The sequence below is a fragment of the Schistocerca piceifrons genome, chromosome 8 (assembly GCF_021461385.2).
Source record: "Schistocerca piceifrons isolate TAMUIC-IGC-003096 chromosome 8, iqSchPice1.1, whole genome shotgun sequence".
Taxonomy (NCBI): domain Eukaryota; kingdom Metazoa; phylum Arthropoda; class Insecta; order Orthoptera; family Acrididae; genus Schistocerca; species Schistocerca piceifrons.
Genome location: NC_060145.1, coordinates 207,567,321 through 207,580,737, shown reverse-complemented (window position 1 = coordinate 207,580,737; position 13,417 = coordinate 207,567,321). Strand labels below are relative to the sequence as shown.

Here is a 13,417-nt window from a genome sequence, read left to right as displayed (position 1 = left end):
TTTATTGTGTCCATGGGAATAATTCCGACACAGCGTCATTACAGGAACAAAGTTTCTTGTGACGACATCATGTTTAAGATATTTTCTGTTTTCTTGCTGCATCAAATTAGAGTGGAAAGGTAAGCTTTCGATCAATATCTCCATCACCTTCATCAGAAGTAACTGGCTGTAAATGTGCCAAGAAGGCTGTGAATAGTTTATACACAGCATTGTTATAATTATTGTTGTAAACTTTGATTTGGTCCAGTGATCGGAGAACGTGAGAGAGTGGTCTTTGATTTGGTCCAGTGATTGGAGAACATGTGAGAGGTGTCTTTACTATGACCTGCTAGATTTTGCGATATCGTCCTGAGCAAGGATTCACACAAAACTGACCTGACATTTTTATACTCTAGTACATTAGCACTTACAACTGAGGCACCACCCGGCTCTCTGGCAGTTACACAAAGTCACAGAAGTTGTTTGAAAGACTTAGTAGCTCGAGTGAAAGCAATTTGCACCGAAATAATCACCTTAGTCCTGAATTAAGTTCTTTACATCCATACTACGCAAGCCACCTGACGGTGTGTGGCGGAGGGTACCATGAGTTCCTCTATCGGTTCTCCCTTCTATTCCAGTCTCGTATTGTTCGTGGAAAGAAGGATTGTCGTATGCCTGTGTGTGGGCTCTAATCTCTCTGATTTTATCCTCATGGTCTCTTCGCGAGATATACGTAGGAGGGAGCAATATACTGCTTGACTCCTCGGTGAAGGTATGTTCTCGAAACTTCAACAAAAGCCCGTACCGAGCTACTGAGCGTCTCTCCTGCAGAGTCTTCCACTCGAGTTTATCTACCATCTCCGTAACGCTTTCGCTATTACTAAATGATCCTGTAACGAAGCGCGCTGCTGCCCGCTGGATCTTCTCTATCTCTTCTATCAACCCTATCTGGTACGGATCCCACACTGCTGAGCAGTATTCAAGCAGCGGGCGAACAAGCGTACTGTAACCTACTTCCTTTGTTTTTGGATTGTATTTCCTTAGGATTCTTCCAATGAATCTGTCTGGCATCTGCTTTACCGACGATCAACTTTATATGATGATTCCATTTTAAATCACTCCTAATGCGTACTCCCAGATAATTTATGGAATTAACTGCTTCCAGTTGCTGACCTGCTATATTATAGCTAAATGATAAGGCATCTCTCTTTCTATGTATTCGCAGCACATTACACTTGTCTACATTGAGATTCAATGTAGCGTTGATCGCTATCATTCTGAGTATAACAGCACACATCTACCTTAAATTGCACGATAAAAGACTGAGTTACAATATCTGAGCAAGATTTATATAGCTTATCTCGGCTGGTATTGGGTAGGTTTGGCTTTTTTTACTTAGCGTACACGTCGTCGGCCGTATTATACACTCAGGTGAGAACAGTCATGAGATAGCAATACGCATAATGGCAAGAGTGTGCCGAGAATACCAAATTTCAGGCATTACTTCTCACTACGGACAACGCAGTGGCTGACAACCTTAGCAGTGGTGTTTGCATGGAGTTGTCAGCGCTAACAGACAAGCAACACTAACAGCACATTGCCTGGAGCGCCTCTCCTGGGCTCTCGCAGGAGAGCTTCTGTTAATTTTGGAAGGTAGGAGACGAGGTACTGGCAGAAGTAAGGCTGTGAGGACGGGGCGTGAGTCGTGCTTGGCTAGCTCAGTCGGTAGAGCACTTGCCCGCGAAAGGCAAAGGTCCCGAGCTCGAGTCTCGGTCCAGCACACAGTTTTAATCTGCCAGGAAGTTTCAGTCTTATGATATTTGTCACTTCAGTGTATTTTAAACTTCATTAACGTTTGTCGGCTTAAAAAGCTAAATAATTTTGCGTAGATGAGCTTGCTCAGTTTTTTTCTAATGTCTGAAGGCATTTTTGCCTGTAAAAAGTGTGCTGAATGTTTACGAGATTGTATGTTAGGGCTTTACGTAACACTTATCCGTGAGAAAACATTTTAGCATCGACAATGATCTCTTCTGCTTTTTTGCACCCGATGCAACTGGTGTTCACTAAGCGTGAGAAACTCCTTCAGACGTTTTTCTCACGATCGAAAATCTGTGCCAAAACTATGTATGTTAGACTGCAAGCTACAGAAACAACATAAATACGTAACTGAATAAGATTAAGAATACATTTCTGGCATAGGGCCTGCCACAAGCTCACCTGTTGACATGGATGATGAAGCCGTCCCCGACGCCCCTGCTCAGCATGTCCTGCACAGCCTCTCTGGTGCAGATGCTCAGACCCAGCACGTTCACGTCCAGGATACTCTTCCAGTCTTCCGTTTTGCCACCTGGTCACAAGAATAAAAAGAAATTTTACTGTACTAGATTAAATGCGATGTCAACTAACTCATACAACTGCTGTGGCGGACGCTAAAAGACAAACTTACTATTAATATTCAGAGAGTATGGGTTCAAAGAAGGGTCAAACAACGTATTACTTCCTGCCACATAATCTCTGTGAACCGTCTATGGGGAGAAATTTCAATGATACAGAGGCTCACAGACGTTTGTTCTTTTTGTGCACCATCTGAGAATGGAACATCAAGTCGGGCAGATGGTAGTGATGCCCAACGTTCTCTTCACCTCACTTCGTAGGATGGCTTGCAGAGTGCAGCACAATTAAGAAGCCAGGATCGAGATGTCCATCGACCAGTGTGATTGAGCACCGCAGGATATTTACACATACAGGGTGGTCCATAAATCGTGACCTGGCCAAATATCTCACGAAATAAGCGTCAAACGAGAAAACTACAAAGAACGAAGCTTGTCTAGCTTGAAGGGGGAAACCAAATGGCGCTGTGGTTGGCCCGCTGGATGGCGCTGCCATAGCTCAAACGGATATCAACTGCGTTTTTTTATATACGAACCCCTATTTTTATTACATATTCGTGTAGTACGTAAGAAATATGAATGTTTTAGTTATCGCTTTGTGATAGATGGCGCTGTAATAGTCACAAACATATGGCTCACGATTTTAGACGAACAGTTGGTAACAGGTAGGTTTTTTAAATTAAAATACAGAACGTAGGTACGTTTGTACATTTTTTTTTAGGTTGTTCCAATGTGATATGTGTACCTTTGTGAGCTTATCATTTCTGAGACTTCATGCTGTTACAGCCTGGTTACCTGTAAATACCACATTATTGCAATAAATGCTCAAAATGATGTCCGTCAACTTCACTGCATTTGGCAATACGTGTAACTACATTCCTCTCAACAGAGAGTAGTTCGCCTTCCGTAATGTTCGCTCATGCATTCACAATTCGCTGACGCATGTTATCAGGCATTGTCGGTGGATCACGACAGCAAATATCCTTCAACTTTCCCCACAGAAAGAAATGATGCTTACCTCGTGAGATATTTGGCGGTAGTATCATGTACACGAGATATATTGGCAGAGTCGTCACTTGTACTCAGGTCATTCAAGTGAAAAGTTTTCCGACGTGATTATGGCCACACTATGTGAATTAACAGACTTTGAACGCGGAATGGAGTGAGTTCAATATTCCGAGATCTACAGGACCAAGAATGTGCCGAGAAGACAAAATTTCAAGCATTACTTCTCATCATCGACAACTCACTGGACGACGATCTTCACTTAACGGCCGAGAGCACCGGCGTTTCCATAGGATTGTCGGTGCTAACAGAAAAGCAACACTGCGTGAAACAACTGCAGAAATCAATGTGGCACGTACGACGAACGTACAAGACGTTAAGCCCCCTGCACACAGGGACAGTAATGGCAGCCAGTAGTACTAGCCACACTGGGAGCAAGTAATTATCCCTCCACTGCCTCCATGTGTAGAGGTATTTCGGCATCGCCGTGGAGTAGTCTGCTCGCGACCAGCAAACTCAAGCAGTTTTGAGATTAGTAGACGTCAAAGATCCAGTAACACGGTCACATTATCTGATGGCAGCCATTACTGGACGTGTCCTAAAAGGTTCTGACTGTCAGTAGAACACTACGCACTACCGTTGTGCGTGTTATACTTTCGTTGCAAAATGTCTTCAGTATATGGAGAAGCGCAGTCAAAACAGACTGCTTGTGTAAAATGGAGTGTGAACAATATAAGTATATTTTTAGAAATTTATGTAAACTATGGAACATTTGTCATTGTGATTATGCCAACAAGGCAAAGAAGGAGAGTTCTGTGATGAATTTAAAGAGTGACTTAGTGGAACTAGCGGTCTCAGTTCCCGACGTGGGTTTTTTGAGAGCCCGATAAAGGCTACAAAGGCCACATATAGAGCTGAACTCTTGAAAGTGAGTTACTCAAGACAAGCGGAGCGGGCACTGACATCTGCGTACCGAAGCTACCATGGTTCACTGCAGCTGGCCATCTCAATGAGAGATGTAGTCATCACGATGAGATCAGCATCGAATTTTGTTTTTAATCCTTGTGTGTGTCAAATGACAATCGTGAGCCCAGGTAAATTAGTAAATAGATATTCAATCAATTGTCACCTTCTAGTCCTAAGGTCATATAATTTCTATTATGTATTAAAATGGAAAAGAAAGCAACAAATGTATTTATAAACACAAGGAGAAAAGTATAATAACAATTACTTCAAAAGCGAACACTCTTCAGAGTATTTGTTTTAATAAGATACTAGGCTACATCAAACGACTATGACTACGAAGCCATTGCGTCTTAAAATATTTTGCAGCGTTTTCAGTGTAATCAGCTGTTAACATCTTGTAACCTCTCAACAGATAAATTCCGTAACCTCCCAATAAAAAAAGTGATTAACCTCCCAAAAAAATGTGACTCATATATAACTTTTCCAAAGAAATCTCGTAATCTAACGTTTCAATAATTGACTGTGAAACTAAACTGCACGTCAGCAGTGCTGCGTCATGGCCCTGAAAAATTATTCTGAATAAACTGAAAATTCTTACCTCAATGATGTCGCCGGATAACGCGTATACATCTGCTTCTATAAGAAATTTTTCTGGCAGAGCACAGTGCAATGCTGGCCACTTCATTTTGTTACGTATGAAAAACAACTAATTTTCATTACGATAACTGGCATGACTATGGATAGGAGAAATTAGTAAAAACTTTAAATTCAGATGAATGACTGTCAACAGTTATCTTTATAAGAAAGATTGACATTGAAAGATTTTTTGAAAATATTTACATGAGACTTTGATACAATAGTACAAAAATCAGTTGTAGCAATTAACATATGCGCGAGGCAATAAAGAACAATAATTTTTGCTTTTACCTTATACTACATCGCTCAGGCACCGCTATCGTTCTCCACGACCGGCCTTGCTAATTCCATAACTCTACTTTCTTCTCGAGATACAACACTGGACTGCATTGTCCGAACTCCAGGACACACGTGCTCTCTGTGAACTATACGACTCGACAACTGCTCTCTATAAGCGACCTGGCCCCATCGCCCGACTGCGAGCTACTACTAGTACTCAGGGGGGCGCAGAAAGCTATGCGCAGAAAGCAACGTGTTTTCTCAGTTGTGCGCATGACGTCACGGTGGAAGCAGCTGTGCCAAACAGTACACATTTCAAATTGTGTGTGATTGTTTTTCTTGCGTTGTTTTGTGTTTGAAGGAGTATTTTGACTGAGTTCTTTCTTCTGAGGTACTCAGTCAACAGCGGAAACATTCGGAATTCGGGAGTGTTAACGGTTTTTGCTGTAATTGATATTTGATTCGGAACTGAAATAGTTAGCGATAGTGGACAGCGGAATCAACATTGTGTTCAGCAGCTCTATAGTTTATGGTTCGTCCTGTGAAATTCTTATTGGAGAATCTACAAGTGAGTGAAAATTAATTTTTACAATGCCAGGCTTTGCTGTAACGGACTGTTTTTCCTACAACTGGAGCACAGAGGGAACTGACGTAATGTATCACAGTTTCCCGCGTAATGAAACATTACAAAAACTATGGTTGTCGAAATGTTGAGGGAAAGACAGTGTAAATGTTGCGCATACAAGAATATGTTCTCGCCATTTCGCAGAAACAGATTACTTAAGGGATTTACAGTCTGAATTGCTTAATTTGCCCCGAAAAAGAATGCTCAAGCCAGATGCAGTTCCTTCGCGCAATTTGCCGTGCAGTAGTGCGACTGTCAATGTGTCACCCGCAACAGAAGACAGAACCAAACGGTATAAGAAACGAGAACTACATAAGAAATCTCTGGAAACTCTGGAAAAGCTGTCACCAAATAAGAAACATCATAATAAGAGCACATGTACAGATGACAGTTTTTTTTTGAGACACAGATAAAGTTACTTTGATGAATACTATAGCGGCTTTCTTACAAACAAGTGTGTGCAACTTCGAGCTCTTAAGTAAATTCATTTCAATGCGATTAAATTAATAGTTTCTGATTTATTTGAGCCGAGGTTTCGAATTTCAAGTGTGTGTCGGTGTGGTTGTGATCTGACATTTTACCGATGTGTGAGGCATAAGCTGCGAAAGAATATAACTCATCAGTTTTAACTGTAATATTTTAGCAGCAGAAAAGCAGTTTAGACATCTCATTTCTGGTATAAACAAAATCTTCCGCCAAAAACTTGACGTAAACGCGCATGCCGTGTCGTCTGCTTGTGAGCGCTAGCTTCCACGCTGACGTCACTAGGCCAGCCAATGGCAGAGCAGAGCGCTTACTGCCCAACCTTATTATTTAGTAACCTTGCTACTACTCTACTACTACGACTGCCTGCTCTCTGGTTTGCGATTCTATTGTAGCTTACATATCGCAGGGAGCAATCCATCGAAGTTACATCTGCTCGAGTGCGCTAGCAATAAATTCCTTGGTCATGGACCTCTTACAGTCTAAACAAACTTTGTTATCCACTGCACAATAACACTAGTAAGATGTTCAGAACAGTTTATTTTACAGAGTTTGTCGATAACTACTTAGGGCCTAAGTACAACTGCTGTGCCACTTATTACATGCCAGCAGCATTCATCTACCAAGACATTCGTCGTTCACCACTGAAGTACTCAGCCAGTTCCTTCCTCGTTTCCCAAGCAATTTTGCACTGTGTGTTTATGGAGCCAGCCGCTATCAGTGACGGAAGTTCTGTTCCAGTGGAACGCCGCTTGTTGGGGTGAAACAAACTGGTGTCAGTGTCATCATTTTCAAACAATTCTCTTTCAACATAGGTTGTTGGTGACGTTGTTCGTAACCAGTTTGGGGAGTATATTGTACAGTCAAATGTATTGTTTCTAACTCAACTTGGATTTCTTTTCCAAAGACAATAAATCTTGCTGCAACTATACCAAATTCGTTTTCCACCATTCTGCGAGAATGGAAAAGTGACTTATGAATTTACGCTCGCGAAATATCAAATATTGTTTCATTAAGTTCGGTGGCAAAGGAAAAGCGTCATCACTCAAAAGAGACTGAGGTGACTAATATCATGGAATACTGATAAACACACACACGAATTGCGGTAGTACCGCGTACACATGGCATACAAGGGCAGTGCATTGACGGAGCTGCCATTTGTATCCATGTGATTCATCTGAAAAGTGTTCGACCTTATTATGGTCGCACAACGGAAATTAACAGACTCTGAACGCTTAAAGGAGTGAAGGCAGCAAAAGACCGACACTAGTTTCTTTGCTAACACCACAACATCGCCTGCAGCGCCTCACCTGGACTGGTAACCATATGGGTTAGACTCCAGACGACTGGAGAACTGTGGCTTGGTCAGATCAGTCCCGATTTCAGTTAGTAAGAGCTGATGGTAGGGCTAGAATGTGGCGAAGACTCCACGAAGCCAAGTTGTCAACCAGGCAACATGCACGCTGGTTGTGGCTCTGTAATGGATTGGGCTGCGTTTATGTGGAATAGGCTGAGTCCTCTGGTTCAACTGAACCGATCATTCACTGGAAATGGATATGTTCGGCTACAAGGAGGCCATTTCGAGCCATTTATGGACTTCACATTCCGATACAACGGTGGAATTATTTGTGGATGGTAATGCTCCATGTCACCGACCCACAATTGTTCGTGATTAGTCTGAAGAACATTCTGGACAATTCGAGAGAATCATTTGGTCACCCAGATCGTCCGACAAGAAACACATCAGACATTTATGAGACATAATGGAGCACTAATTTTGTGCACAAAATCATACACAGGCAACGCTTTCGCAATTATGCACGGCTATAGAGGCAGCATGGCTCAGTTTTCCTGCAGCGGACTTCGAACGGCTTGTTGAGTCCATGCCTCGTCGAGTTAATGCACTAAGCCGGGTTAAAGTAAGTCTGACATGATATTAGGAGGTATACGATGACTTCTGTAAAGTGTTTATTCGAAAAATTTTATGTAGTATTGTCTTATGCTGACTAAAGCGAGAACAATCGGAATACATTCGCGTCATTCGTTCTTCCATTGGTTGCTGTGCCCACTAACGATAATTCATCAGGCCTCTAGTTTTGGACGGGCAGGAATGGCATTTCTCATTCCCATACCTGCTTTCGATATTTTATATTCAATTAAATTACACAGTTTTTTAAATTGTCCCATACTCATTCTCATAATTCTCTTGTATTCTAGAGAATCCTGCTCGGAATCTTCCCGAAATACTGTAGACGAAGTTCTCAGCTGATCTCTATGATGCACCAAGTCTTTAATCCAGCACGACCTATTATTGGTTTATGTTTCTTGAAGCGCTTCACTAGCACAATGTACAGTTTCACCCTCTCACTCACAGCCTCATCAACAGCTTCCTCATAATCTTCATCAGTCTCCTGAATGTTCTCACACATCCTCGGACAGACTCGCACTTATTACATCCGTATACAAACCAGCTACTGTCTATCAGATGGTTCAAATGGCTCTGAGCACTATGCGACTTAACTTCTGAGGTCATCAGCCGCCTAGAACTTAAAACTAATTAAACCTAACTAACCTAAGGACATCACACACATCCATGCCCAAGGCAGGATTCGAACCTGCGACCGTAGTACTGTCTATCACTAGAAAAGTTTCACTGGAACCCATTTCTGTCTTCTTGTGTAATCCCACTGTCCCAGCCAGTTCTGGTCGCCAGTGTTGTTCCTGTGTAAAGTGGGCTTTACAACAGTATGGCGAAATTTCGTGTTAATGGGCTAAGGCAGTAGACGGCCGACGCGACTGCCTTTGCCAGCAACACGTTGCCTGCAGCACCTCTCCTGGGCTCGTGATCATATAGATTGGACCCTAGAAGACTGGAAAACTGCGGCCTGATTAGGTGAATTCCGATTTCATTTGGTAAGAGCTGATGACAGGGTTCGAGTGTGGCGCAGACTCCACGAAGCCATGGACCCAAGTTGTCAACTAGGGTCTGTGCAAGCTGGCAGTGACTCCATGTTGATGTGAGCTCTGTTTACATGGAATACGAGGTGCGCCAATAAAGTAATGAGACTGATTCTCTTTCCAAGATGTGGCAACCCTGCAGGCTTGCGTAGGCACAATATCTTTGACCTTGGTCTATAAGCTGCTTCTAGTCCAAGTGGCACATCGATGCAACTGCTCAGTCTGAGTTGTGCTGTAATAAATTAACACGTGTTTGTGTCTCTCGTCATGGAAATGGAACCGCATAATATTGCGCAACGGTGTGCCATTTCTTTTTGCGTTAAATTGGGTGAAAACACGACGACAACTTATAGTAAGCTTCAGAAGGCTTTTGGAGAGGAGGTTATGTCAAGAGCTCAAGTTTTTCGTTGGCATAAAATGTTTAGTGAACGCAGAACGAATATTGAAGATGAAGACCGCAGTGGACAACCATCAACCTCACGGTCGGTTGTCAACTTGGCCAGAGTGCGTGAACTCGTACGACCTGATAGAAGATTATGCGTGAAAATGATTGCAGAAGAACTGAACAACAATCGAGAAACGGTTCGTCTAATAATAACTGAAGATCTTGGTATGAGAAAGATTTGTGCAGAAATGGTCCCCAAAAATCTCACACCACAACAGCGAGGAACACGAAAAAATGTGGCATCCGATCTGTTAGAGCAAACGGAAATCAATCCAGAATTGTTGAGCTGTGTTATCACTGGTGATGAAAGTTGGTGTTTTCAGTACGATCCAGAGACAAAACGCCAAATTTTGCAATGGTGCTCAAAGGGATCACCCAGACCAAAAAAAAGGTCGCATGTCAAAGTCTAAAGTGAAATGCATGCTTGTGTGCTTCTTTGATTCCAAGGGAATTGTTCAAAAGAGTGGGTGCCTCCTGTGCAAACAGTTAAGCAATATTACTACAAAGAAATCTTAGAAAGACTTCGTAAAAGAATTCTTCGTATCCGTGCCAACAATGCTGATAATTGGATTCTTCATCACGATAATGTGCCATCCCATACTGCTCTGTCCGTACAGCAATTTTTAACCTCAAAACAAATTTCAGTACTACCACAGCCACCTTATTCACCAGATATCACTCCGTGCGACTTTTTTCTATTTCCAAGAGTCAAGGGACACCATTTTCAAACAACACACGATGTCCAAAAAGCTGTGAGGAGGGTCTTGGAGGATATTACAGAAGATAAGTTCCAGAAATGTTATCATCAATGGCAGAAGCGCTGGAAAAAGTGTGTGCAACTACGCTGAAGGAGACAACACTAACCTTGACTAAAACGGTAACCAACTTTTCTTTTTACATCAGTTTCATTACTTTATTGTTGCACCTCGTAGAAAGCGTCCTCTGGCTCAACTGAGACAGCTGAGACCATTTGCAGCCGTTCATGTACTTCATGTTCCCGAACCACGGAATTTTTATGGATGACAATGCGCCACAACTGTTCGCATTTGGTTTGAAGTGTATTCTGGACAATTCTAGCGAATTATTTGGCTACTCAGGTGGGTCGACATGAATCCCATCGAACATTTATGGGGTATAAACGAGAGGACAGTTCCTGCACAAAATCCTGCATCGGCAAAACGTTCGCATTTGTGATCTGCTATTGACACAGCATAGTTCAATATTCCTGCAGGGGGCTTCCAGCGACTTGCTGGGTCTACATCTACATACATACTCCGCAATCCACCATACGGTGGGTGGCGGAGGGTACCTCGTACCACAACTAGCATCTTATCTCCCTGTTCCACTCCCAAACAGAACAAGGGAAAAATGACTGCCTATATGCCTCTGTGCGAGCCCTAATCTCTCTTATCTTTGTGGTCTTTCCGCGAAATGTAAGTTGGCGGCAAGAAAATTGTACTGCAGTCAGCCTCAAATGTTGGTTCTCTAAATTTCCTCAGTAGCGATTCACGAAGAGAACGCCTCCTTTCCTCGAGAGACTCCCACCCGAGTTCCTGAAGCATTTCCGCAACACTCGCGTGATGATCAAACCTACCAGTAACTAATCTAGCAGCCCACCTCTGAATTGCTTCTATTTCCTCCCTCAATCCGACCTGATAGGGATCCCAAACGTTCGAGAAGTACTCAAGAATAGGTCGTACTAGTGTTTTATAAGCGGTCTCCTTTACAGATGAAAAACTTCTTCCCAAAATTCTACCAATGAACCGAAGATGACTATCCGCCTTCCCCACAATTGACATTACGTGCTTGTCCCACTTCATATCGCTCTGCAGTGTTACGCCCAAATATTTAATCGACTTGACTGTGTCAAGCGTTACACTACTAATGTCGTATTCAAACATTACGGGATTCTTTTTCCTATTCATCTGCATTAATTCACATTTATCCATATTTAGAGTTACCTGCCATTCTTTACACCAGTCACAAATCCTGTCCAAGTCATCTTGTATCCTCCTACAGGCACTCAACGACGACACCTTCCCGTACACCACAACATCATCAGCAAACAGCCGCACATTGCTATCCACCCTATCCAAAAGATCATTTATGTAGATAGAAAACAACAGCGGACCTACCACACTTCCCTGGGGCACTCCAGATGATACCCTCACCTCCGATAAACACTCACCATCGAGGACAACGTACTGGGTTCTATTATTTAAGAAGTCTTCGAGCCACTCACATATTTGGGAATCAATCCCATATGCTCGTACCTTAGTTAGGAGTCTGCAGTGGGAAACCGAGTCAAACGCTTTCCGGAAGTCAAGAAATATGGCATCCGTCTGATACCCTTCATCCATGGTTCGCAAGATATCATGTGAAAAAAGGGCGAGTTGCGTTTCGCCGGAGCGATGCTTTCTAAAGCCGTGCTGATGCATGGACAGCAACTTCTCTGTCTCAAGGAAATTCATTATATTCGAACTGAGAATATGTTCGAGAATCCTGCAACAAACCGATGTTAAGGATATTGGTCCGTAATTTTGAGGAACCGTCCATCTACCCTTCTTATATACAGGCGTCACCTGTGCTTTTTCCAGTTGCTCGGGACTTTACGTTGGGCAGGAGATTCGCGATAAATGAAAGCTAAGTAAGGAGCCAATACAGTAGAGTACTCTCTGTAAAACCGAATTGGAATCCCATCAGGACCTGGCGATTTATTTATTTTCAACCCATTCAGCTGCTTCACAACCCCAGGGATGTCTATCACTATGTCCTCCATACGGGAATCTGTACGAGACTCAAACGGCGGTATGCTTGTACGATCCTCCTGCGTGAAAGATTTCTCAAATGCTAAATTTAAAATTTGAGGTCTCGTTTTGCTGTCTTCCGTTGCCAGGCCAGACTGATCAGTGAGTGACTGGATGGAAGCCTTCGACCCGCTTACCGATTTTACGTAAGGCCAGAATTTCCTTCGGTTTTCAGCAAGATCTTTTGCTAAGGTATGACGGTGGTAGTGGTTGTATGCTTTTCGCATCGCTCTTTTTACAGCGGCACGAGTCTCTACTAACTTTGGCTGTCCTCATTCTCACGATCTTTCTTGTACCGCGAGTGCAACTGTCTTTGCTTCTTGAGCATTCTCCGAATTGCGCTGTTAAACCACGGTGGGTCTTTTCCGTCCGTAACCCGCTTTTTCGGCACATACTTCTCCAATGCGTGATTTACAATGTGTCCCTGTCACGTCGAGCTGCTGCACTACATCAGGCAAAAGGATGTCTGACACGATATTTGAATACATACCATGGCTTTTTTCACCTCACTGTACGTCCCACAGATGGCTGCGACAACAGATGGAAGTAGCGAGGAACAGTGTCTCCTAAGGTGGCATCAGGTGCCTCTAAGACACACACTACCTTGTATGTTGGGTTCCATCCATGTTGCATCTTTGATTTCATGGTTTAATGTATCTAACCTGATGAAGTGGTTTGTAGGCTATAAAACCAGTGATTAAATAAATTAATTACAATAGCTGTGGTTGCCTCTAAGATAATCTCTACTAACGATTAGTGCAGTTGTAAATGCGTCAGACTATACAAGGTAGTGAAAATGCTGTCCAATGCAGTGTGAAATTGTTGTTCAATAAAATGCAACTAT

The 13,417-nt window shown here is 42.8% G+C and overlaps 1 protein-coding gene across 1 annotated transcript in view; it reads right to left on the bottom strand.

Moving 5' to 3' along the window:
* The window catches only part of LOC124712212 (farnesol dehydrogenase-like), an 88,163-nt gene that overhangs the window by 46,163 nt on the left and 28,583 nt on the right, over positions 1-13,417 (bottom strand). The window contains exon 4 of the mRNA XM_047242507.1: positions 2,197-2,326. Within this exon, the coding sequence (XP_047098463.1) occupies positions 2,197-2,326 (130 nt within the window). The remainder of the gene's footprint in view (positions 1-2,196; positions 2,327-13,417) is intronic.